Genomic DNA, 22,558 nt, shown 5'->3' on the forward strand with positions numbered 1-22,558 from the left:
CAGAACGCCACCACCTATGCGAGAAATCCGGTCACGTCTGAAAATAGAAAAGTTTGTGGAAAAAATCGATGCATCAGCAATATCAGGTTTTAGCCACGTCTCTGTGAAAGCTAGAATGTTATGCTGAAAAGAGAGACTATCTACATAGAGATTAGGAAGTTTAGATTTCAGTCCTCTAACGTTCTGGTAACCCAGGTTAAGGGACGAAGCTAGTTTTTTGACACACCAGCAGATGCTGATGTGGCAGGAATAGTATTAGTTGTTGTTGTAGGCAAGCGAATCGGTTGCCGATTTTTCTTTTTTACAGTATATTCCTTAACTATTATATGTTTAGGCCAAAAATCTTCTCGACATATAGTGTCGAAGATATTGCAGAAACACTAATTTTAAAGGACGAAATGTCCCGAGAATAAGAAAATTTAAACTTCTCCACCGCAATATTCGAGACGTTAACTTTCTTCCGAATATAGGCTATTACATCATCAGATGTGACAACAGGGTCTAGCCTAGAAACAAATATATGTTTCTTTGGTGGTTTGCCAACAAGAGGCCGCGGTCCCGAAGCGTCAGCCGCAGTAGTAACGTTGGACAAGTCACCCACTGCAGCAGTCAACTTGTTTACGGGGCCCTCAATACTTTTAGAACTATCGGCAATTTCCATTGGAATGGGTAATTGCCCAGACACATCGGACACTACAATAGGCATCGTTTTTAAGAGATCATTCCCAGGTGATACCGGTAATTCATTACTAATAGCATTCACAACCGGGCTCTTAAACGATATCAATTGCTGTACATTAGGAGTGGACGGTGCATGAGACCGGTCGGGGACGATAAGAGACGCTGGCGGATCTACAGATACAGAAACACCCCAAGGACTGGTCCTTTTACGTTTCGGAGACTCATTCATAAGCGATAAACTTCTGAACTGAGTCTCCACCGCAGTAAACTCCGCTTGGAGTTTATTAAAACCTGCCCTTAAAGTGTCAAAACTATCTCTAGTCCGCCTCATGAAAGAGCGCATCTCATTCTCGACCCCCCGGCAAGCATCACATCCATATTTTAAGCCACCACCTTTAGCAATAGACTCCTTGATTCTGCCTGTGTAACCTGCACACTTAACGTGAACCGCATTGTCACACAACCAACAAAGAATATAATCATGGGAGTCAACCGCATTAGTGGCAACTATGCAATATTTTTTGAGCAGACAACCATTTTATCAAAAAGTTTAATTTAATTACAAAAGGAAATACAAAAAAATAAAAAATAAAAATTCTAAAGGTAAAAAATCTGTGTATAAGAATATACTGACCAGTTCTGACACAAGGGTTAATGTGCAGAGTAAGCCTTCACAACTAAAGAATAAAAAGAAATGAAAACACAAAAACAAAAACACGTATCACAGAGTCGCGGGTAGGCAAAAGACGAGAGCGCAAATCAATCAAGAATAGGAAAGAGCGGGAGAGCGCGCCAAATTGAACACATGCAACAACAATTTGTACGCAAGAGCGCGAGAGTTTGTTAAAACGGTAAAGACACAAAAGCAAAAGAGATAAACAAAACAACAACACCGCTAATGCAAGTATTGTTGTAAGTTTTGATTTTATTTAAATTTAAACAAAAACGACAGCAAGAACTCGCGAAATGAAAATAAAATTCGGATGTTGTAATTATTATTAATTAAACCGATAATTTAAGAGTTATGTAAAAGTATTTAATCGCGAGAAAAAATAAAAGTTGATAAGCGCAAAAAAAACACGTCCGTCCTCTGCAACGAGTGAAAGACAAAACCTAACAAGATATTTTGTTAGGTCGCAGATTAAAGTTACTGCGTATTCATTCCGTGTTCTGATGTTGGGAGTGGACCGATCGTATCCACAATAACCCCATCGAAAGCCTGTTGTGGCGTTTCAGTTATGATTAACGGGGTTTTTGTATGCTTTGTTATCTTTGCTTTTTGACACTTATTACATTTTTTTATATATTGATATATATCTCGTGTCATATTTTTCCAATAATAATGCCTTTTTATTTTGGCCATAGTTCTTAATATTCCAGTATGACCTCCTTGTATGGGGTCATCGTGGAACGTAAACAGTATTGCTTTTTTTTCTTTATCGTTATTTGATAATAAGGTCACCGGCTTGATTAGCGCTACTCTTAATAATTGTAAAATCTTATTGCCCATATTTTTGAAAGATTCTATGGTAATAGTCTCAAAGATCTTTTCGCTCGGTGCCACTTTGACTTTACTGATGTTGAGTATACCGGCTTCTTTTTCGAGCCTTTGGAAAAATTGACCTAAGTCAAGAATTCCATTGGTATACAAATCGCAAATGTCAATTCTTGCTATAACTTTCTTGCCATGTTTGAATGTGGTTAAAGAATCAGTTATTCGCAAGGTCACTACTTTTCGTACTTCGTCATTTACAAGACTTCGTATACGTTGGGCTTAGAAGCATCTAGAGTTTGCTTTTGCAAATCTTCTTTTTCTTTTTCGTTCCCTGCGCAGGAATTTAACTGTTTATTTTGGTTTCTGGTAGTGACTTTCAGAATTTTTTATCGATTTGTATGTTTTGTAAGTCTGTGATTGTTATTCTTGATAGGGCATCTGCTACATAATTATCTTTACCCTTTAGATACTCTACTGTGAAGTCATATTCCTCTAATTCAAGTCTCATTCGCGTTAGTTTCGAACTTGGATTTATCATTGAAAATAGATAAGTAAGTGCTCTGTGATCAGTTTTGACGGTGAAATGTCTACCATAAATGTATGGTCTGAAATGTGTTATTGCCCAATGAATAGCTAATAATTCTTGTTCTGTTGTACTCTTGTTGCTCTCACCTTTTGTAAAGGCTCTTGATGCGTATGCAACTGGTAGCTGGAGTCCTTCTTTGTTCTGTGTTAGGGCTGCTCCACATGCGTGCTTACTCGCATCAGTGATTATGCAAAATTCTTTGCTGAAATCTGGGTATTGCAATAGAGTTGGGTTCATTAATGCCGATTTTAGATGTTCAAAAGCATTTTTACAGTCAGCTGTCCATAATCTTGTTATGTGACGAGAATAGTCGGCAAAATTCTTTATGAATCTTCTGTAATAATTGCAAAATGCAATGAATCTTCTAGCGCTGTCCGCATCGTGGGGACTGGATAATTTTGGATGACGTCGTATTTTGTGTCATCAGGCAAGATTCCTTTGTCTGTGCATTTATGCCCCAAAAAGTTGACTTCATGCATAAAAAATGAACATTTTTCGGGATGTAATTTTAGGTTGTGTTGCCTACATTTCTCAAACACATCTGTTAAGTTATTGAGCATATGTTTTCAGAACAACCAATGACTATTAAATCGTCCATATAAAGGAATGCTTGAGAAGCTTCAGTCCAGTGAATGCTATAGTCATCATTCTCTGGAATGAATTTGGCGCTATCTTTAGACCAAATGGTAATCGCGTGAAGCGATATGAACCATTGTTGTTGAAAAGGATGTAACATTTCGTGACTCTTTTTCGAGTTCTATCTGATGAAAACCTGACATTGAATCCAGGCACGAAAAGTACTTCGCCCTTCCCAGTTGATCTAGAATATCATCAATCCTTGGGAGTGGGAATTTATCGGACAACAATAATTAATCAACAATTTTTTTATTAATCTTTGGTACAAGTAACAGTGGGCTGTTATAAGCTGATACCGATGGTTCAACTATTTTGTCATCTATTAACTTTTGGACTTGTTTTTGTATCTCGTCTTTTTGACTATGAGGATTTCTGTAGTTCTTTATATATATTGGTTCATCATCTTTCAGTCTCAGTTTTTTCTTGGTTCGGAATTAATATACTGTCTTCCGCTGAGGTTATTTCAATTTTTCGGACAACTTGTGATCTTGCTGGCAGAACTATGGAGTTGTTGCCAGAACTGTATGCTATTGGTACATATATGGGATATTGTAAATTATTTGGTCTAATTATAAGCCAATCCTCAGTCGGTTTGAAATCTAATTGACAGTTATATTTTCTTATGAAATCGATACCTAGTATTCCATCACCAGGAATAGCGAATTGTATATTTACGATATGAAAATCGTGTGGAATTATGTATTTAGAGGTTTGTATTTCTATGGAAGTAAGTCCTTTTGATTTTGTTATTTCTTGACTTATTCCCTGTATATTTATTATTTGATTGGTTTGAATATATTGGAAGTTGTCGGAATTTTCTTTTAATATGGATATGTCAGCTCCTGTGTCTATTAAAAATACTAACTCTTTTCCTGTTGCTACGTTTGTGAAACTTGCAAATGTGCTTTGACTGAGACTGATGGTGTAACCTTGTAATTTTTTATTGTCGAGTATCTAAAGGTTGTTGGGAGTTTCCCGAATTATTCTGGCTACCCTAACATTGCTATTATTAGAGTTATAACCTCTGTTTTGTTGGTTATTTCCTCTATTCCCTCTGTTATTATTTCTGCCGTAACCTCTGTTGTTTCCTCTGTAACTATTGTTTCTGTTTTGTTGGAAATTTTGGCCGTTATGGTTTTTGTTATAGTTGTTGTAATAACCACGACCATTGCCTCTACCACGATAATTATATTTGTTATTGTAATTACCTGGTTTCTTTGAGCAAATAGAACCGTATTTGTATTACCTGATATCTCAGTATTTTTTGTAGGTACTTTGCTATAGCTTCGTTCATGGTTTTGAAGTTACCAGAGTCAAGTATATTTTTAATTCTGTTGTGTTCGCAATTTCCAATCATTGCTTCTATAGCATCGTCTGTGCTATTCTTAAGGGCAAGTGCTGCAGGCATACCTTCTTCGATATATGCAGATTGAAGTGTTTTGCGTAAGTTATCTATCTCCGAAGTAAATTCGTCAGCGGTTTTACCTTTCTGAGTTGTATTCTTCAACCTGGCTTTTATAACTTTGGATGTTTCACCAATTACAAAGCCTTGCAATTTTTGTATTATTGCTTCTATTGAAATTTCTTCTTCGACTTCATATAGTGTTGGGCCAATAATTTTTGATTTTTATTACCTTTCATCATATCTACCAACTTCAGAGCTGTTACGAATCTTTTGAGTTGCATTTTCGTGCCGTTAAATTCAGGTATGGCTATGTTTATATCTTTCATATATGCCCTTCGGGCATTTAATTCTGCCATCCTGTCAGTTGTGTTTATTACACTTGTATTGATGTATAATCTGATTCGTTGTCTTGTTCAGACAACGCTTCTATATCAGGTAATGTTAATAGCGCAGGAATTGTTAGATCGTTTAGATCTTTCTCTTCTATTTCTTCCTCGCTTGTTTCAGATTCTTCACCTTCTTGCTCTGTTTCCTTTTTAGAGATTGTATTTTGTCTTTTTAGAGATTAGGTTTGCTCGTAACTTGATCAGTAGATTGGAAATCTTTGACCAATTTGCTTTACCTATGCTCTCTCTATTAACATGCACTAAATTTCTTGCTTCGTTGAAAGAATCAACTAGAATTTTTGCGTGCTTGTTTATTGTTTCCTTTTGGATGTTTCTATTTTGTGTAACGCATTTATATGATTTTTTGAAATTTTCTTTAATATTTTGGATATGGAGAAGTATTTCTTCCCATTCCATGCTTGAAAGTTTTTTTTGTGTTTTTTTTTTATCTGTCACTTAGACCTCTTATCTGATTCTCCTACATTAATAGTTTCTATATCTGCTTTAAAAATATTATGTACCCATGCAGACACATCCTTATTCTTAGGTCTTTCTAGTAATAGTCTGTTATATGCTATTTTTATGGATTTTTCCATAAGTTCTACCATATTTCTTTTAAATTTTTAGTTTTTTTGTATCCAAATTTTATTTCCTTGTACTTTTTATTTACTGGTCCTGAATGTATCAGGAAATCAAGAAAGGTATATATTTTTGCAGATGTTTAGTTTCAACTTTATTCATACTTATTTATTTATTTGCATTGTATTCAATTTGTAGTAACTAATTAAAGTCGGTATTTTTATGACAACTTATTGTTGTTCGGCTTCATCCATCAGGTAGAAGCGAAATGTACCTGTTGCATTTGAGAAACAACATATATTTGGCACTGTAACAAGAAAACACATCTGTACCATTGCACTTCCTTGAACTGGGAATTCTTCTCCAGTCAAATCAAGGTATGCTGATCCGATCTGTACTAAATTTATTGAATTCTGTACCGAATTAACATTATCTATTCTAAAAACCTCAAGTAAATCTGCTTCAATGCTAGGATTCCTATCTACTATCTTCCTAAAATAATCTTCTAATGTACTCATTTTATTCAATTGATATATATGTATATTTGTTTTAAACTTTTTTTTTTATTTAGTAAATTTGGAAAGTGATTTTTTTTTTGTTTCAAATGCACTGTTACAATAATTGATGCATATGTTATTTAGATATTATCAAGATCATTAGCATGGCTTAGGGCTCTCTTTGTTACACATTTATTGTGTAATTTATATGCTTTGTATAACACATATGCGCTCATTATTACCACAATTATTAATAAAAGTGCATTTGTTGGTTTTCAAATCTACATTTGATGACTCTATTTTGTTAATTACATTTGCAGTGGAGTCCACTGTTTTAGTATCTATTAACCCCATATTGGGTGTATCAAATGTATCATCAAACTTGCTTATTTTGTTATCAAACATTCCATTTATAGAAAAGGTTTGGAATAAATATTTATTTCATTTTTTAATTTTTTTTTTTTGGATGTAGTTTAGTAGAGTAGTAATTTAATAAAATTTTTTTTTTTAAGCTGAAGGCTCTTCTTTTTTTTTTTTACATATATCCCTTCCTATTTTTTCGTATGGTTTTCAGGCCACACTCTAATTGGACAGCTTTTAATGCCGCACAATTATACATTGATTATTTTAATTCTATTAAAAAAAAATGTGCATCGCAGTACACGCTTGTAGTCTCAGCTGCTGATGTCCGGTGCCATTCATCGCACCAGATTTGTTGATTCTTTGTTTTATTTTTCTTTTCACTTCCTTCGCTTGGGGACTGGCTTTTCCTTTGGAGTCCCGTAGCAATGTCTGCATGTATACTCGCAGTATGCTGAGTATAATGGGCCCTCGCAGTAGTTTGGGCAGACCTTCTTTAACTTCGGTAGTTCCTTCACAGTTTGTGGACTTATTTTTACTTTTGGTTTTGCCACGTTTTTGAATCGGCGTGTAATTCCACCGAGGTATTCCAATTAGTCTGTGGGCTATTTAGTAGCCTCAATATCTGCGCCTTTCTGGCTTTTAACTTTTTGACCACACCAGATTTTTTCCCCATCACTCTATGTGCCATGTCGCCATGGTCGCCATGTAGTAGTTTCGATGATATATATTAAGAGACACAAATAGTTCTTTATGGTTTGAGTTCAGTTTATTGAATAATTCTTAATTCTATAACAATTGTCGACCATAGCTAAGACCGCGTAGCTGCGCTGCTAGTCATGCAGGCAGAGGAGCGGTATGCTTATGTATAAACATACTTATGTATAAATGTATAAGTGTTTACATAAAAGTATGTATGTTTATATACCGTCGCAGCGGTAGAGTGAGGATGTATCATATTGCATATTGGGCCAACGCGGCCGCGCGTGTTATATTTGCCGACACAGCAATTGTCCATCACCATGCACTCATGGGTGGTCATGTTACTTAAGAGGCAAATGCACTTGAATGTTGCACACATAAATATTGTAACTAATTGCTACAATATGTTTGTATTGTTGTTAATATGTTATTCCAAAACATGCTACTATAGTCTTTTAAGGGGTAATTTAGAAAATATAACTTCAATTGTTCTGGTGAAGACAAAAGAAATATTTATAAAAAAAAAAATATTAGGTCTACCACCTTTATATAAAAAAGTATAATTCAGTGCATCATTAATACAGTGGAAATTAAAAAAACAAGTAATAGAGGAAAATTAATCTTCATTAGATTCAGACGGGCGTAAAAGAAAAAAAACAAAGGCATTACTTTTGCCAGATCGCCCATAGGAAGAAAGGAAGTCAAATGGCTTATGTGTTCCCCTTTGACTTCGACACTCAGTAATCCATGAAGTAATTCCAACGCCGTGGATAGACAACAAAATGAAATCACATCTTTATAGGATGTGTCTGTTGTGGAGGATCTTATAATTTTGGTATTGTAAAGATTAAGGAAAAATCATTTTATTATATTTAGACGGGAAAATAAAATTTTAAAATCTTATGCTGACGTAAAGAACACAAATAAAGAATATAAATGTTTTATGACTGAAACGACTTCATCTTAATGATTCCGAAAAGCGCTCAGTTCATAAGATGCAGGAATATTTTAAAGCGTTTTAAATTTTTAAATGCTTTAAAGGAGAAGGAATAAATTAAAGCGTTTTAAATTTTTAAATGCTTTAAAGGAGAAGGAATAAATTAAAGTTTTAATTTTAAATTTTTAAATTTTTATATGCTTTAAAAGAGAAGGACCAGGGAGAAAGAAGTAAAAAGTTGAACTTGTTCCTTTGACTGCTGCGAAGCAAGTAAAGTTGATTGTGAGCTGAGGTCGAACGAAAACTTTTAGTGCCAGTGCCGCCTACTTGACCCCAAATAATATTATCCAGTTTTGGAAAATCGTAGAAAGTAGTGTTGGAAAACGTGAAACACACTCGGGTCAAATTTTTAGTGTTGCATTTGTTAGAGCTGGGAAACTATCGATAGTGGCGTGATTCGATATTTTCAATGTTTTAGGAGCAAAATTTAATTACAATAATTATCATTTTCAAAAAAAATGAATACAATTTTGCTTAACCTAATATTAATAACCAAAATTATATAGTTTTAGCCTTTCAAGTTATATAAATATTTACCAATTAATTATCAAAAAAAAAATTTAACTTGTTTTGATTTTGTTTAAATTAAAATTAAATTAACATATATTAGTTTTCAGACTTTTAAATTTATGGAGATCAACTCTTAAAACAAAAATTAAAAGAAAGTGTAAACACCTATTTATTTAACAAAAACGATAAAGATTCATTAGTATTTTTTGGATTTGATTTTGGTTTGTCCGCAGACGTCTTGTTCGTTTCGAGGCCGGAAGAAAAGAGAACGACGCCGTCTCGTGCCTATCGAGGACTTATCGCTAACCATCGATACTTTCTACTCACAATCGATACTTATTACTAACAATCGATACTTATTACTAACAATCGATACTTATTACTCACAATCGATACATATACATGAGCATTTAACAGACTTTAAATAATTGGAATCTTACAACTCGGCCGTCCTGACGAGGAATCGACCTCGATTCCAATTGGTAACAACGGAGGGGGGGGGGTACATAAGAATCTTAAGTGGCTGGGGGAGGCGGAAGTGGCCGGTACAGCAGTGGCAGCGGGCACAGCAGTGGTAGCGGGTGCAGCAGTGGCAGCGGCGGCAGGTACCGTAATGGATGCGACAGCAGCGGCGGCGGGTACAGCGGTGGCAGCGGCGGTGGGTACAGCAGTGGCAGCGGCGGCGGGGACAGCAGTGGCAGCGGCGGCGGGTACAGCAGTGGCAGCGGTGGTGGGTACAGCAGTGGCAGCGGGTACAGCAGTGGCAGCGGCGGCGGGTACAGCAGTGGCAGCGGGTGCAGCGGTGGAAGCGGGTACAGCAGTGGAAGCGGGTACAGCAGTGGCAGCGGCGGCAGGTACCATAATGGATCCGACGGCAGCGGCGGCGGGTACAGCAGTGGCAGCGGGTACAGCAGTGGAAGCGGGTACAGCAGTGGCAGCGGCGGCAGGTACCATAATGGATCCGACGGCAGCGGCGGCGGGTACAGCAGTGGCAGCGGGTACAGCAGTGGCGAGTATGACGGCAGTTGGCCCAGCAGGGGCGAGTGTGACGGCGGTTAGCCCAGCAGGGGCGGATGCAGCAGCGGCGGGCCCGGCAGGGGCGGATGCAGCAGTTCGCACAGCAGGAGCGAGTATGGCAGCAGTTGGCCCAGCGGGGGTGAGCATGTCAGCGGTTGGCCCAGCAGGGGCGTATGCAGCAGTGGTTGGCCCAGCAGGGGCGTATGCAGCAGCGGAGGGCCCAGCAGGGGCGGATGCAGCAGTTCGCACAGCAGGAGCGAGTATGGCAGCAGTTGGCCCAGCGGGGGTGAGCATGTCAGCGGTTGGCCCGGCAGGGGCGAATATGTCAGCAGTTGGCACAGCAGGAGCGAGTATGGCAGCAGTTGGCCCAGCGGCGGCGGGCCCGGCAGGGGCGAATGTGGTATCAGTTAGCCCAGCAGGGGCTCGTATGGCGGCAGTTGGCCCAGCAGCAGCGGGCCCGGCAGAGGCGAGTGTGGCGGCAGTTGGCCCAGCAGCAGCGGGCCCGGCAGAGGCGAGTATCTCGGCAGTTGGCCCGGCAGGGGCGAGTGTGGCGGCAGTTGGCCCGGCAGGGGCGAATGTGGCATCAGTTAGCCCGGCAGGGGCTCGTATGGCGGCAGTTGGCCCAGCAGCAGCGGGCCCGGCAGAGGCGAGTATCTCGGCAGTTGGCCCGGCAGGGGCGAGTGTGGCGGCAGTTGGCCCGGCAGGGGCGAATGTGGCATCAGTTAGCCCGGCAGGGGCTCGTATGGCGGCAGTTGGCCCAGCAGCAGCGGGCCCGGCAGAGGCGAGTATCTCGGCAGTTGGCCCGGCAGGGGCGAGTGTGGCATCAGTTAGCCCGGCAGGGGCTCGTATGGCGGCAGTTGGCCCAGCAGCAGCGGGCCCGGCAGGGGCGAGTGTGGCGGCAGTTGGCCCAGCAGCAGCGGGCCCGGCAGAGGCGAGTATCTCGGCAGTTGGCCCGGCAGGGGCGAGTGTGGCGGCAGTTGGCCCGGCAGGGGCGAATGTGGCATCAGTTAGCCCGGCAGGGGCTCGTATGGCGGCAGTTGGCCCAGCAGCGGCGGGCCCGGCAGAGGCGAGTATATCAGCAGTTGGCCCAGCAGCGGCGGGCCCGGCAGGGGCACGTGTGTCAGTTGTCGGCACAGCGGTTCTCGGTACTGCAGCGGTAGTCACAGCAGTGGGTGCACTAACAGCGGTGGGCGTGGAGGCGGCCATTCTCGATGTGGAACGTGTGGCCTGCCGTGTCCCGAAATATTTGTCGTTTCAGGTGGTCATCCCACTTCTGAGTTGTAAACACCTATTTATTAAGTAAAAACGATAAAGATTCATTAGTATTTTTTGGATTTGATTTTGGTTTGTCCGCAGACGTCTTGTTCGTTTCGAGGCCGGAAGAAAAGAGAACGACGCCGTCTCGTGCCTATCGAGGACTTATCGCTAACCATCGATACTTTCTACTCACAATCGATACTTATTACTAACAATCGATACTTATTACTAACAATCGATACTTATTACTAACAATCGATATATGCATGAGTATTTAACAGACTTGAAATAATTGGAATCTTACAAAAGCAAAGAAAAACATTTAACATAAATTTTACTCCATCCAAGCGTGTCTTTTCAAGTGCTGTGTAACTATTACATATGTATGTTATACTATCGATAGTGGCCAAAAACAATCGATGGTGGTAAATATTCGATACTTCGATAGTGCCATCGATAGTTCCCCAGCTCTATTGGAAGCCTATTGGAATTAGAGTTGGAGTATTCAACTTGAAATTTTTTAGTGTTTTGGTTTTTTGTGTAAGACATCGAATCCCCAAATTATGGAAAGATTAGATACATACCTACATATGTACATATGTATGTATGAACACATGTTACAGTCAATATAAATTAGCTCTGCTTAAACGCCGACAGCAGCCTACCTCGGAATCAACAGAGCAGCTGAGCTCACACACATACAAAAGTATTGCTAGTACTTCATTCTGTATGAACGAATCTTTTGCTTCGGCAAACGGGAGTGACCGAAGATTTTTGTTTGTTCCGAAGGAGTTATCGTCTGTTTACTCACAATCACACTTTTCGATAGTGTGTGATTGAGTGGCTGTTAATATTTCTGTCGTCACCAAAACAAATAAAATAATTTTTCTAAGTTCTTGGAAAAAATTTAGGAAAATAATTCAAAATTTATAACAGAGCAAATGGAAAATGGAACCTTTACTTTGTCCAGCAAACGCAAAGGACGCAGTGCGATTTGAGAAACTTGAATTAATATTGAAATAAAAATTTCAGCCAACCGATCTAAACGATCGATTTGACTACCAAATTTGGGCAACTAAATAAAGCGCAATATTACATAAAAAACTGGCGTCTAATTATTTGGTTAGAGGGCTCGGGATATAGTTCATACATACATATGTTTGAACTAGCGAACTTTTTTTTGGAGCCAACCCCCGTCGACGGACTTCGGGTCAACAGACATCTCGAGTTAAATGCATTTAAAATTGACCTGTCTTAATTTATCTCATATTACAAAAATGGTTTCGGAAATTACGAAATACTTTTCTGCTACTACTACATTAAAAATTTTAGATTGCGTTTTCCACAACACATAAAAAAATATTTTTATTTGCGGAAAAGGAGGGAAAATATTTGCTAAAATATATTTGTTGTTTAAACTTTCGGCGTCTTGTCTAAAAAGCTTATATCCAGAGCTAAGAAAATGTCAAGAGGCTCTCCGTTCAATTGGATTTTACACAAATACAATAGACGATAGTCCATGAGAGAACTTGGAAACGGAGAAATTAAAGTTAAAAGATCACCGATGTAGTGGACAAATAAAACATTAAAACAAAAATCGCCCAGAATGAGGGAATCGTCCAGAATTGGAAGCAGCAGTTGAAGAAAAAATGGGAATATTTAAAACAAAAAACGAAACACCATCACAAACAAAATTGGAGCAAATATGACTTTGTTATAATCGTATTATGGTAGTCAAAGAGTCACAAAATTGCTGTGGACGCAGGGTTTTTGATACATTTTTGATTTAATGGAATTATAATGAATAAGGAAAAAGTAAAGAAAGGAAGTAAGACTTTACCAAACCTCAGAGACGGCAGAGTCCTTAAATAGAAAGAAAATGTAAATCTTTAATACCAATGTCATATCTTGCTAAAACTGTCGATTAGCTTTAAATGGTGTGGCAGCGAAGTTAAATGCCTTACTGCATAGCCATGCACGATGAAAAACAAAAAAGGAGGAGAAATATCCCAATGGATTAACGGACTCGTTTTTGAAATTAAGATCTATTTTTCGGCACGTAGCAGTAGCAACAAACTAGTTGGCTTATCGTGGCATAAAGACGGCAGTTACAATGTCGAGCAAGGGTGTCCAATGTAAAAAGTTCGCAAATGGTTATTAATTTCTATATTGATTCTTTAGCTCGTTTCGACGACTTTTTTTAATAAAATACTAAACGTTAACTTCTAACTATGAACTTGAGGTCTCTTTATGTTCTAACGAGGGAAACACTCATGCACTCAAATGCAAAGGTGAAAAAACAGAATCAGAATCGGTACAGAATCACCAGAAGCATCAACAACACCGTCGAAATTGGCGTCATTAAAACTAATTTGTTTATGGTTTTACCATGGCAATAAGCAACAGTCAACAGAAAATGGTTCGGACCTAAAACATAAATTCAGTATTTACGCTGCGTTTAAAATGATGCATCTTGCAATTATGGGATCGAGTAGACAACTGGCTATCCACTGAAAACGACGTGAAGCAGAAAAGCCAAAAACCTTACTGACTTAGAAGTATGGCTATGTTTATTGGATAAATTGTTGGAAGTTCGGAAATACAATGAACAAGGAAAATGCTTTGAACGATACTCTCCCAACGTCGGTGTCAATCACATCTCCTAAAAGGCCTATGGCGCTGTTGGAACGTGAACCTCAGATAGAAATATGCACTTTAAAACTTTAATGTGTACGAATAGGGAAAAAGTGGTTAAAATTTAAATTGAGGACAAAAATTAAGGAATAAATTTGATTCTATCGCAACGACTTAACAAAATAGAATGAACTCTAGCCCTTCAGGTTCCTCTATTTATATGCTTCTGTCTGTCAAAGCCAACTAGATGTATATAAGTAAATGCCATTGGAATTGTAAGTGTTGACAAGACAGTAAACTTGAAAGTCACTTACAACACTACTGACAAATTTTTTTTAGCACTGGCAGCTCAATTGTTATCGATATAATTTTTTCTCTCAACACTAAGCAGCTGAGCTCACACACACTGGAGTATCGCTTTGAAATTTACATATGTGATAATATTGGATATAAAACCCCAGATCCCACAATTTGAATCTCATCGGATGAATATAACACAAGTTACAGTCAATATAATAATCGGCTCCAAGCTCTGCCGGCAGCGCTGCTTGCTGTCTACTACGTCTTTCGTCATCAACACAGTACATGCATACACACACAGACGCAACGCTACATAAACTGTATGTGTATGCGTGCGTTGCTTTGCTTTGGGAATGCGGGAAGAAGAAGAACAAATTGTATAGTATAAAGAGTAAAATTGTTTTGTTTGTATATTGGCGAATTGAGTTGCAGAAAACAAATTTTAAACATGTAAAATTATTATTGCCGAAGACTGCAAGGGTATATAAACTTCGGCATAGCCGATGTTAGCTTCTTTGATATTTTTTACATTAAATTACAAAAAAATACCAACAAATTCTATTTTCAATTTTCATCGGCGGCCATTTTTTACTTTCATTTATTTTTCATTGAATAAAGAAAACATACATAATTCTAGTAACCCTAGAAAATAAAAAATTATGTATGTATGCATATATTTATATTCGTTGTTTTGTGATCTACAACTTTCTTTTATTTGCTGAGCTTTTTGTGTAATTTTCTTAAAGATGTTCGAATATGACACCCATGCGGGTTGAGTTAAGTTGTTTAAGAAAGTCGTCTGGAAACTGATTGCGTAGACTCCTAATGTGATCATTCTCATAAGTCATAACTAATATTCTTAAATTTGCCTCGATTATGTCCTGAACCGTATTAACTTGTCGTTGTGGTGGAGACGATGTAAAATAGCTGGTCATCTTTGAAATATACATATTAGACGAGATGAGACCCATGGCAAAGAGTACAATATACAGATAGCGTATTCGATGTGTCGGCGTCTTAATAATATAAATAGGAGCACTATAGGTCACAGTGCATATGGACTGAAGAAATGCAGCACTAAAATCTCGCGGACGTATGGGTGAACACCACCAAATGGCAATGGTTATATAAAGAACCGAGAGTAATAGTAATATCCAGGCGCTATTTTCCAATGCTTCACGTATATAAGCTTCAGCCGGTGATTGATTGCGATATGGGACCATGATACACCAGTCATTTATGCCAATGGGATAGCTATAGCTAACCGAATAGTTGCCAACCATGTCCGTGAATGAATGTATCAATGTCTCATACACACCATGAGCTACCAATTCCAATAGATTTGGTAAATTCAAAGACATTGACATATTTCTGCTTGTGTCCAGAATGCGAGCATTTACGAACTTAAGAAATCCCATTATCCTCATAATTATCCTCATAACTGTTTGTTGGCCTATCCGACTTGAATACCCGTGGCAAATCATAGAGTATTGGTGTCTTTAGCACATATTCCTTCATATCCCTACTATACTTGTAGAAAAATTCATCTGCCTTCCAGGAGTCTGTCTTATTTACTATTGATGGTGTGGGGTATGGTTCCAATAGATAGACATTGTTCTGTAGTGTAATCAGTACAGTATTTAGAAATTGTTTGCTCCAAACCCAATCAAAAGTATTGTTAATATTCTTAGAGAATTGTGTTAGGGCATCAAAGTCCACATAAAACTCGGCAGTGCTGAGTTTTGGAAACAATATGAAAAGGGTTTTCAGCCAGCGTATTCCTCGTAATTTCTGGGCAGCTAATTCCATAATGGGATCATCACGTTCCGTTGTATAGATCATAACCAATGAGGGTGTACTTATTAGCTCTACCATGGGCATTGAGGCATGATAGTTCCGGGTGAATATTAAATTCGGTGCCAGCGGAAAATGTATACAAAATTCACGAAAGAAATCGAGTGAGTTTTCATTCTGTAAGTCCAATCTCTCCGAAATGTAGAAAATGAAATTCTTAAAGTGATACAATTCATTGATGCGTTCCACAATGTCTATAACGAATGAATTGCTAACCAACTGAACAGTGGCTTCTCCGGTTCTATTCGCCGCTACTGCTGCATTGTTGTCCACCGTTTGGCCCGGACGATGTTCGTCCAATATGAGGTTGGCCGTGCGATTATCCATTGTCCCCACACGGATTGACAGTTGACAACTAAATGATTGAAATTGGCGCACTTCAACTTGGGTGTGCCAACGTGGCCAACCTGGCTAACCTGGCCAAGTTTAAGCACATTCTGTGACATTACTGACAAATTCGCTATGACGATTTTATTGACTGACTATAAAAATTGTTCACGACCCTTAAAGCTCAGGAGCGTTTTCACAAGATTTTTGCATTTGACTTTTAATGCTAATAAAAAGAACAAATACGAGTATGTGGATAAAAAAAATAAAAATGCATTTCAAATTGATTGTTGGCATTTATAAAATGTCAGTCAAAGTAACAGTACATTAAAGTGCACTTAAATCTTTTCTTATGGTTTTGGTAACAATTGTTAGTAGGAATTACAAGTTTTATTTTAGCAAGTAGTTTACATAAACTAAGCAAAATTTATCTAGACTACTCTGTTAGCATTATGGTGCAATAATGACACATTTTTACTCATCTAATAATTTAAAAAAGATTCCTAGGTTAAATTAACACCCTAAAATATGCAATACGTTGTTGATGATTATTATCCGTGTGTTATATATAATTCTATATTCTATAGAATAAGTTAATAATCACTATAATGAACTGTTATTCTATCCGTGTGACACATAGAATTGTTATCCGTGTGTTCCATTTTCCTTGCACCCAGCCTGCCTTCCTAAAAGCCTGCAAAGCACAAATAAATTATGAAGAAGCATACGCAAAATTAGGAAACTATACATTTTATTTTAGAGATGTTGAAGAAATAGAAGAAGAACAAAATATAGAAGTTTTTTTTAAAGAGTTTAGGCAACTTATCTTTATGACACCCCAAAAACTATTCATACAGAGATGTCGCAGAAATCGATAATATTGAAACATGCATTACAATTTTCAATTTGCAAAAACATAAAAAAATAAATGGAACTACAGATTTATACATTTTTTTTGCCTTTATTGGCTTTTTTGTAACTTTTTGAAGAAGTTATATCAAAGTGCCAAGTTAAAAAATTAAAATGAAGAGTAAGAGCAAGAGTAATTTCAAATTAACATCGGTTAATTATAAACAAAATATATGTAAATTTAAATTTTTAAAACAATTTTTTTTGGGAAAGCATATTTGTAAGCTTAAGCTAAACTTTAAAGTAAAAGGTTATTGTAACTGGAAGTAATACTTTACCAACAACTATAGGAAACCCACATGCTGCAAAATTGCTACTTTTGTGACCTACTTTTTATTTGAATCCATGTCGCAAAGGTGAATCAGCTTATCATTTTGTATGGATCGTAAAGCAAATTCAGGAGAAGGAACTTATGTAACACGATTAAAAAGTTTATCAAGCAGAAGTTTCAGGTTTCTTTACAGAAAACCTTTTTTTTTTGCTTTTCTTGTCAAATAACCGAAAAAAATCATCGGATTCTACGAAGAGTTTTAGGATAAATTTTATTAAGAAACTATATGTTTGAAATGAACTCCTAGCCTGCGCTGGGAAGCTTTAAGTTTTGGGATGAGTTATTGGTTTATCAATTTTATGTATTTAAGGCACTTTGAAAATAAAACAAGTATTAAAAAAAAGGTTAAAGAAATGTTCGCATAAGTTGATCCAAAGTTATGACTTTTGCAACAGTTATTCAGCATTTTTATACCATGCACCTATAGGTTGAAATGGTATGTTAAAGTCGCCAAAATGTATGTAACAGGCAGAAGGAAGCTTTTCACTACGAAGTAGTGGTTTTGGTGGTTTTGTGCTGACCAGCACAGATGGAGCAGAGAGAGGGAAGGCAGCAGTACCTGGCCGTATGGCCAAAGAGAAGACAGTTTTTGCATTGAGGAATACCTTTTTGGCCCCTTTGCCTCTCCACGCGGATCTCTTGGCATCCCAGGACTTAAATTTTAAGAATTTCGTTATGTTTATTGTCCTCCTGTCTGTTTATTTCTATTAAGAATACATTCATTGGCTTTTTAGTTCTGTAATTTGTTAATCTTTTAATGTATTTAGTCTCATATCCTAACTTTTTCAGATCACAACGGATGGCTTCATGTTCAGTGGAGTGGTGCAGATTCAAAATGGCGAATCTAGCATTTCGTTCCCATCTGGGCTGATGTGTAAAAAAGGCGTATTTGTTTGCGTCTAGCGTAGTTTTTATTTTGGCATAAATATCCATTGTTTTGGCAGTGATTCGGGTCAGGCCGTTACTCAGCCGGGCCAAGTGATAGAGCGAGAGAGAATTTCTAATTTCTCTCGTCAGTATCGGGAAGAGAGCATTTTGGTTTTGGGGCAGAGGCAGAAAGAAAGCCGGGGGTTTATCTGGCAGAGGGTTCTTTCTGCGTGCCACCATCGCCCAAGTGCATCTATCCTGCAAATGAGAGCGCTCATCGGATATTTGTGGCACGAAGTTTGGCACTGGCTGGGCCAAGATACATACATTATAGGCATTGTGATTGATAAGGACATGAGGCTAGGTATCGTAGGGGGCATTATGCGCTTTTTTTCCAGCAGCTCTGTCATAAAGGGGGAGGGGCATTCCGAGATGAGGGGGTTGTTGTGGTCTGTTATTAAAAGAGTAGTATTTAAGGGTGAGTCATCAGGGAGGACTAGGGCATTTATGGGCATTTAGGGCATTTTGGCTGTCATCTCCATAGGCATTTTGCATGCTCACATTGTGTAGGTGGGCGAGCTTTTTTGTTGTTTATTAGTCAAGTCATTGAGTATGGGTGCAGCCATGTTGGCTTTGCTCTCTCATTTATTCTCTCTCCTCTCCCTATGACTTGCTGAGTCACACTTGTTGCATATGTTGTTGGTGTTGGGGTAGGCTCAGGTCAGCTGTTGTTGTTGGTGGTGGATTCTTAGCTGCAGACAGAGAGTCTGATTTGCATGTAGTTGTAGTTGTTGCTCTTTTTTTTTTTTATTTAGCGTTTTAGCGGTTTTAGTTTGTTTTATATGTGTTGGGGGCATTTTTTATTAACATTTAGCGGTTTTATTGACGTGTAGAAATTTTTAAGTAGATTAATTATTAGCTTGTAGTCATTTTTTTTTGTTTATAAGGTTTTAGTTATTTGTTTAATAGTTGTTAGTTAATTATTTATTGCTTATTTAGACGTTTTATTGATGTTAACACATTTTAGCTGTAGGTTTAGGTGAGTTCCAATTTTATATATTGTTTAACAATTATTTTAAGCCATTTTAATTAGCTTTAGGGTTTAATGTTAGGCTTTTTATTTGTTTTTAAGATAAGGCGTTGGGAACCGCCTGGCCTCAGTCTTTCGATTGAGGCCGCTTTATTTTCTATCCTTTCATTTTCTAGAGACATACAACAGAAATTTAAAAATAGGGCCGTTACAGCAGCAGGGGAGGGACAATATAAAATAACTTATAAATTAACTTAATTACTAACAATGAATGTATAATAATAAAATAGACAATGACATTTATAATAGAGTTTTTTTTAGAGATAAGTAAGTAGTTTTAAGTATTTAGCATAAGTATTAGTTTTTAGCAATAAGAATTTTAAATTTAATTTTCCGGTGCAAAGGGTCTTAATAGGGGGAATTAGGAGAGTGCAGAGGGCACTAATAGAGGTAAGTAGAGAAGTGCATAGGGCGCTAGAGCGAGAAATGTAGGGAAACTGGCATTTTTTTGTGGTACTTTTAGGGCAACACTGGAGTGAGTGCTCATTATTGCGTGTGCGCTCACTGTTGCTGCTCAATACTTATTCGATAAGAAATCGATACAGCATCAGGTGGCGGCGCATGTGGCTAAAAAGAGAAGCCGATATATTTCCAAAATGTAAGCAAACAATTAGAAAAATGTGACAAAAGTATAAAAATTGACAATAAGATTAACAAATATTGGAAATTATGAATTAATTATTATTATTTTTACAGAACATGGCTGCTGAATCATCACTGGAGACCTCCAGCGACGACAGAGTAAAGCTGTTAGGACGGGAACAGCTGCTTGCAGGTAAGTATTTTTTAGGTTGATGTTTTTGCTTATTTTTATTTTCACGTCGAGGTAAGTATACTCCATGGGATGCAGGTGGCCGCGTTGAGTTTTTAGGTGAGTATTGTTGGCTTTTAGTTTTTCCAATATTTGTAGTTAAATTTAATTTTGTTTTTCTCCGTTTTCAGGTGCGTCTGGTATAGAAGAATGTGTTGCGGCTGGCGGCATTTGTATGGCAGGTGAGTAATTAGTTGGTTTAGTAGCATTTTTTAGCATTTTTATATTTTTTCCAGGTGCAGGAGCAGCTTTATGGCGTTTAGGACCAGATGACGGGCCACGTGGTGCAGCAGAAGATGCAGGAGGTGCTCCAGTTGGAACTGCTAGCGGCTGCGGCTGGATTTTAGATATGTATTTAGTTAAATTAGCTTAATTCTTTGTTGATTTTTTGTTTTTTTCAGGTGCAGCCTTAGGTAGAGGGCCAGAAGGACCAGCTGGAGTTGCTGCAGGTGACTGAAGAGAATTTGCAGGTTACGTGATTATTGAGAGATTTTTCTGACGATTTGTGTTTTTTTTTCATCTCTGCTGCTGTCTGACGTAGATTTTCAGGTGAGTTTTTGTGTTTTATTGCTGATTTAGATAATAATTTTAATATATTTTCAGATACAGGAGCTGCAGACGGACTAGCTTGACGAGATTCTGGACGACGCAGATGAGACGATGCATACGACGCTGGACAAGGAGCTGCTGTTTGCTGTTGTGTATTTTCAGGTGAGTATTTGTACTTTTTAGTTGGTTTTATTTTTCGATTTGTTTTATTTTCAGGTATTGGTGCATCAGGCGAGCGGAAGTCTGGACATGACGATTGTCGATATGGTGCAGACGCTGAGAACGAGGCAGAGAGTGCAAGAGGCGCTTCTACTGGAGGCACAGCTGTCGAGGACTGGCCCTCTGGCCAGGCCAGGAAGGCAGCTGAATAGTGGACAGGATTCCGGCTTTGCAGGGGCCGCCTGAAATCATATTTCGTTATGGTTAGGTAAGGTATTTGCTTTGAGTACCTAGGCCATGGCAAACGATTAGGGATAAATGGCTTTAGATAAAGTTTTTCAATTTCTTTGTTCTCATGGTCAGACATGAAGTTAAAGAATCTTAGGCAAGCGTCATTGTTTCTAGTTTCTAGAGGTTTGGCGTTATGTTTTTTTGAATTTCAGAGTTTGGGCAATAGATGTTCGCATTTGTTAGCTTTCTGAGCAGTTTATTGTGAGTTCCGGTGAGCAAGTGTGTTACCCTTTTTGAATAGGGTGTTAGATATTAGGCTACCCCATATGGGTATAGCGTATGTCCAAATAGGGACTAAGATTTGCTTGTAGATAGTGACCTTGCAGCGGGTGCTAAGATGGCCATTTGTAGCGAGTATAGTTTGGCAATATGGGTTTTAAACAGGAGTTTGCTATCAACAAGGACTCCCAAGTATCGGCACGAGGACGTATTTTTAATAGGTTTGTTATTAAACTTAACAGTGGCAGCTTTAACAGCAGGTGAGGTAGATCGTCTGGAGAAGAGAACATGAATTGTTTTACTCACGTTGACTGTGAAACACCATTTGTTGGACTAGGTAGAGAACTTGTGTAGGTAATTTTCCGTTTTATTCATGGCTACAAGGGCGTTTTTATCGGTCGAGATGAAAATAGTATCGTCAGCATATGTAGAGAGCAGAGTGTCACCGTGTTTATAGGTCGGGTAATATTCGATCAGGGTTTCATGCTCAATTATGAACTTTGGAATTGGCATGTCTGACGAGTATATGTTGTATAGCAGGGGTCCCAAACACTACCCTGAGGGATTCCTGCTAAAATTTTCGCATCACGGGACATAATACCATGGTTACCGCGAACGGAGAACGTGCGATCCTTGAGGTAACTGTCCAGAACTTTGTATAGGTTAATAGGTAGTAGCTTTATCAACTTGTTACGCAAACCGCAGTGCCAAACTTTGTCAAACGCTTCTGTAATATCGATGAATATAGCCGATCCATACAGTTTGTCCTCAAAAGCTCTCTGGAGGAATTGTGTAACGCGAGCTAGTTGATGCTCGGCCCCATGAAATTTGCGGAATCCAAATTGGTAGTTAGGTATGGATTGTGAAAGACGGTTACATTTAAGGAGCCTCTTGGCAAGCAAGGATTCAAGTATTTTTGAGAAAGCAGGAAGCAAGCTTATGGGGCGATACGAGCTAGCTTCAGAAATTGGGGAGCTAAAAGCCATCTTAGCACCCGCTGCAAGGTCACTATCTACAACCAAATCTTAGTCCCTATTTGGACATACGCTATTCCCATATGGGGTAGCCTAATTATCTAACACCCTATTCAAAAAGCTCACCGGAACTCA

At 38.4% G+C, this 22,558-nt stretch overlaps 1 protein-coding gene across 1 annotated transcript; it reads right to left on the minus strand.

Moving 5' to 3' along the window:
• Window positions 1-14,782: 14,782 nt before the first annotated feature.
• Window positions 14,783-16,223, minus strand: LOC6646694. The gene is given in 2 exon segments (XM_002069314.2): window positions 14,783-15,467; window positions 15,469-16,223. Coding segments are annotated over 2 exon segments (1,440 nt in total).
• Window positions 16,224-22,558: the final 6,335 nt, after the last annotated feature.

This window comes from Drosophila willistoni, unplaced genomic scaffold (assembly GCF_018902025.1).
Source record: "Drosophila willistoni isolate 14030-0811.24 unplaced genomic scaffold, UCI_dwil_1.1 Seg570, whole genome shotgun sequence".
Taxonomy (NCBI): Eukaryota; Metazoa; Arthropoda; class Insecta; order Diptera; family Drosophilidae; genus Drosophila; species Drosophila willistoni.